We start from the raw sequence: 5,258 nt of genomic DNA on the forward strand, positions 1-5,258 counted from the left end.
GTCTCTCCTTCCTCTCAGAAGCCGCCACCTCTCGCTGCAGCCTGCGGACGTGCCGGGGCGCCCGCGCGGGCCGCCCGGGACCTGAGGCCCGCTTCCTCCCCGCGCGTGTGGCTGACGCACCAACCCTCTTCCCGACTCCGCCTAGCCCGGAGAGCCGCGCCCGCCCCCGCCCCGAGTCCCCTGAACGCCCCGGGCTTGTGTACTCGACCAGGCTGCCGCCACCAGCTCCGCGCGGGAGTCGGGATCCTCCCAGCTCCGCGAGCCCGAGCCAAAGCCGGAGGGGTCTGTGTCTCCCGGCAGGGCCCCGCCCTAGCCTCCTCATTCCTGGCCAATCCTTCCGTATCTCAATGCGAGGAAATCAAACCGTGAATTACGTGTCCAAGGTGGCCCTGGCTGAGTCATAAAGCTGAAAAGGATACTTGTGATCATCAATACCAGGGCTACGTATGTTGATTTTCTAGTAGTCACATCAAAAGAGCAAAAAGAAGCAGGTGAAATTAATTTTAATAATAGATTTATTGAAACCAATATATGCAAAATATTTCAAAAAAACTCAATATTCAACGATTCGTAATATATTTTACATTTTTAACTTTGAAATCTGTCATGTATTTTATACAAACTAGCCACATTTCATAGTCAAGTGTGGACCGAGGTGGGAGATCACTCTATTTTATAGGAGGAAACAGGCCCAGAGAGGTGAGGGGATATGACCTAGGCCTGGCAGCTGGCGTGAGACAGCCAGGTCTTCTGAGATCAGCCCCGGGACTGGTCCGTCAGCTTTTTTTGTTTGTTTCTTAAAGGATATACTTTTCAAGGTGAAACTGGAAAGCTCTCCAATGTCTTACACATTGCATTAAAAGTTAAAATATTTCCGTTTATTTTTTGGTAAACCATTTTTTGTTTTTTCTTAAGAAGTCATCACTTATTGACTTAACTCTAGAGTATGGTAGACCTAAAATAGGTTTTATACTCCTGTTTTTCTAACTGAGAAAAATAGGCATAAAATTTATATACATTATTAAAAATCACTTAGTGTGATAGAGGTGAGACTCATGCCCTCTGCTCTGTCCATCGATGCCAGTGAACATGTAATTAAAAAGTCACCAGTCATCTGATACCCTGGTGGACCAGAGTAGCTCTGATCCTAGTATTTATAACATGCTGCTGCTAAGTCGCTTCAGTCGTGTCCGACTCTGTGGGACCCCATAGACGGCCGCCCACCAGGCTCCCCCGTCCCTGGGATTCTCCAGGCAAGAACACTGGAGCGGGTTGCCATTTCCTTCTCCAATGCATGAAAGTGAAAAGTGAAAGTGAAGTCGCTCAGTCGTGTCCGACTCTTCGAGACCCCATGGACTGCAGCCTACCAGGCTCCACCGTCCATGGGATTTTCCAGGCAAGAGTACTGGAGTGGGGTGCCATTTCCTTCTCTTCTACAACATGCATATTAATACAATCACTCTCTTTTTACCTGGAAAGTTGGCTTTTCATTATACTGTGTATGGGTTCTCATATCCCTCTAGGGACAGACCTAACTCATTAGATCCCTTATTATGGGTCTTCTTGTTTTCCTTTTCACCTGGTTCCAATGTCTAAATTAATTTCAATTCAATAAACTTACATTCTGCCAGAATGAGCCTGACATCAGAGATACAGAGATGTATGAAAACCAGTCCCTGCACGTGGATGGACACCCCATGGACTTTAGCATGTCATCTTTTATGACAGTTTTACTTTATGTCTCTATTACTGAATTGTGATCTCTTTTAACTCCCTAAACAGGGATTATGCCTGTGACTCCCGAAAATATTTGCATGCACTTGTAAAAATGAATGAATATATTTCATATGGCTAGAGTATTAACAGGCTTCCCTGGTGGCTCAGACAGTAAAGAATCTGCCTGCAATGCAAGAGACCTGGGTTCGATCTCTGGGTCAGGAAGATCCTCTGGAGAAGGGAATGGCAACCCACTCCAGTATTCTTGCCTGGAGAATTCCATGGACAAAGGAGCCTGGCAGTCTACAGTCCATGGGGTTGAAAGGAGTTACACAAGATTGAGCGACTTTCATTTTCAGAGCATTAATGTCTGAAGATTAAGCTATCAAAATGAGAGACACCATATGAAAAAGGGGAAACTAAATAAACCCTAAAATTTCAGAAAGAAGCAATCTCAACATGAATCAGCTCTGAATTTCATGCTGATGTAATAGCCCGAAATTTGGAAGAGTTTAAAAACATCAATATTCCCATGAAAAAGGCTCTATTCCATGACTTAAAACTCTTGCCCAGAACAGATTTCTAGCAAACATATCAGAAGCAATCACCATTTAAGATAATCTTTTTTACTTTATTGTCTGCCCCCGGCCCGCCTTATTGAAGTATAATTGACAAATAAAATTGTAAGATAATTAAAGAGTATATCTTGGTGATTTGACATACATAGACATTGTGAAAGGATTTCCGCCATCAAGTTAACACATTTATCATCTTACATATTTATCCTTCTTCCCTCCCTTGGTGAGAGTATTTAAGTTCAACTCTCAGAAAATATCAGTGATACATTACAGTGTTATCGACTATGGCTGCCGTGTTACACAGTAGATCCCCTGACTTTATTCATCTTATGGCTAAAAGAATGAACCCTTTTACCAACCTCTTCCTGCTTTCCCCACCCTCTTGTCCCTGCCAACCACTTTTATACTCTCTGTTTCTATGAGTTTGACCTATTATTATTCTACATATGAGTGATGCCATGCGGTACTTGTCTTTGTCTAGTTATTTCACTTAACACAAAACTCTCAAGGCCCATGCATGTTGCAGCAAATGGCAGGATTTCCTTTCTCATGCGAAATAATAGTCTGCTGTATATGTATACCACATCTTCTTTATTCATTTATCCATTGGCAGACACTTAGGTTGTTTCCATACTTTGGCAATTGTGAATAATGCTGGGTGAATGTGGAAGTACAAATATCCAGGGAATCCCCTACTTGCCCAGTGGTTAAGACACTGCTTCCAATGCAGGGGGCACGGGTTTGAGTCCTGATTGGGAAAGTAAGATCCTACATGCTGTGTGGTGTCAAAAACAAACAAAAAGAAGTATAGATATCCAGGTATAAACCCAGAAGTGAGATTGCTGGATCTTACTTTATTGTCTTGATAATTATAATTATTCCTTCCACATTTGTAAGGGATTTTAGATTGTATAAAGGTTTTTACATATTTGAATGTTTTATACATATTACAAATATTACTGACATTTCCCTGGGAATTCTTCGGGTTGGTCCTTTGTGTGAGCTCACTTCTTCAACTCTGCCTGCTCTGGCATCATCTCGTCTATGTTAAGGCCCATGAAATAACCGATTAGTTATCAAATAACTATTTAAGGAGCATCCACAGGGTACATAGTTCAACCTTGGATTTCTGAAAGTCCAGCCTCTCATTTATTATAACTTCACTAAACAGTATCCAATGTTTTAGAGATGAACAAGGTCACCACCTTGTTATTCTAATACTAGCAATCATAACAATAACATGACTTAGATTTAATGTACACAGCATTTCTTGATGGAATTCTGATTACTCTGCAAATAACAGCTATTATTATTTTTTTAATGACCAAAGCAGGAAATGGCTTGAGGCCAGTTTCTCAAAATGGGACATGGAGATTTTTGTGAGAAGCTTCTAGCTACATAAAATAATTTCTGACATTGAATAGACCAGAAGGAAATGATTAAGGGAAAAAATGTGGTCAAGGAAAAAGATTGTGATGACACACAAGAGGAAGAAAGGCTAAGTAAACACCTAAAAGGTTTGTGCTGATATTTGGTTAGATCTATTTATGTAATATTTACTGAATGTGTGTGCACATGCCTTATCAGTAGACTTTCTGTTGAGCTGCTTCAGATCATCTGAGTTGGAGAGTTGTTTTGCTCAGTTGCTAAGTCACATCTCTTTGTCACCCCATGGACTGTGGCCTGCCAGGCTCCTCTGTTCATGGGACTTCTCAGACAAGAATACTGGAGTGGCTTGCCATTTCCTTCTTCAGAGGATCTTCCTGACCTAGTGATCAAATCTGCATTGGCAGGCAGATTCTTTACCACTGAGTCACCAGGGAAGCCCAGTTTGGGGAGAGCTGCCATCTAAGTTCTGTCATCATCTTCTTTACCTTGGGTTTCTGAAAGAGCAAACTATATATAGTAACTGACTTCACTTCTTAATTTCCCATTCACACTTTTGCCCATTGTGTGCCAACTCCACCTTCCTACTCCTCTTTACCTGACTTTCTTATCACCAAATCCAATTACCATTTTTCATTGAAATCATAACAGCTTCATTGCTTTGACAAAGCTGATTCCTTCTTCCTTAGATTCAATTTTCTATGTGGTAAACACTCCAGATCCTCCTTATAGTCGTCTGATGTTATGCAACTGTCTCCTTCATGGGCTGTCCCCTGAGCCCTCCTTTAAGATGTGAGTCTTCCCCAGGATTCTATCCTTTCTTCAGTGCTTTTGTTTATCTATACTCTACCTTGGAGAAACTTGCCCAATCTCATGATTTTAAATATTTCCTTTATGCTAATAACTCCCAAATCTGTTTTTCCAGTTCAGATCTCTCCCTTAAGCTTCTATGGAACACAGCCATCTGGTTTTCTCACATTTGTTTACATTACCACGTATATATATTGGCAGCAAGAAATCAGGAATCAGTCTCAGTTTCCCCCTCTCTTTCATCTCCCATGATCTACTGATCAATCAAATCCCACCAGTTCTGTCATCAGTTTATTCCCTCCTCACCATCCTTATGACCTAGGACTAGTTTCAGCCCTGACTGTTGCTCACCTGATTTATTACAATATTTCCTTAACTGATCACCCAGCTTCTAGGCTTGTACTCTCAAAAAACAGTCTTCCCTGCTAACCTGATTTCTCAAAAATGTAAATTACATCTCTGTCTAAAATCTGCATGCCCTTGATCTGGTGCTTCTGAAGAATTAAATTCAAGATTCGCAGCACAACATTTAAGGTCCCCACTATTTCTCCAGCTTCATCTCCAGCACCTCTCTGCCTTATAGCTAGTGAACTGCTATTATCCCCATAGAGACCTTGCTGGGCTTCCCAGGTGGTGCTGGTGGTAAAGAATCTGCCTGCCAATGCAGGAGACATAAGGCATTGGGTTTGAGCCCTGGGTTGGGAAGATCTCCTGGAGGAGGAAGTGGCAACCCACTCCAATATTCTTGCCTGGAGAATAGACAGAGGA

At 42.1% G+C, this 5,258-nt stretch overlaps 1 protein-coding gene across 1 annotated transcript in view; it reads right to left on the bottom strand.

Annotated features, from left to right (window-relative positions):
- Nucleotides 1–322, bottom strand: part of ERO1L (ERO1-like (S. cerevisiae)) — a 54,746-nt gene extending 54,424 nt beyond the window's left edge. Inside the window, exon 1 of the mRNA XM_010834611.1 lies at nucleotides 29–322. Coding sequence (XP_010832913.1) covers nucleotides 29–322 — 294 coding nt within the window. The remainder of the gene's footprint in view (nucleotides 1–28) is intronic.
- Nucleotides 323–5,258: the final 4,936 nt, after the last annotated feature.

The sequence above is a fragment of the Bison bison genome, unplaced genomic scaffold (assembly GCF_000754665.1).
Source record: "Bison bison bison isolate TAMUID 2011002044 unplaced genomic scaffold, Bison_UMD1.0 scf7180017864034, whole genome shotgun sequence".
Lineage (NCBI taxonomy): Eukaryota > Metazoa > Chordata > Mammalia > Artiodactyla > Bovidae > Bison > Bison bison.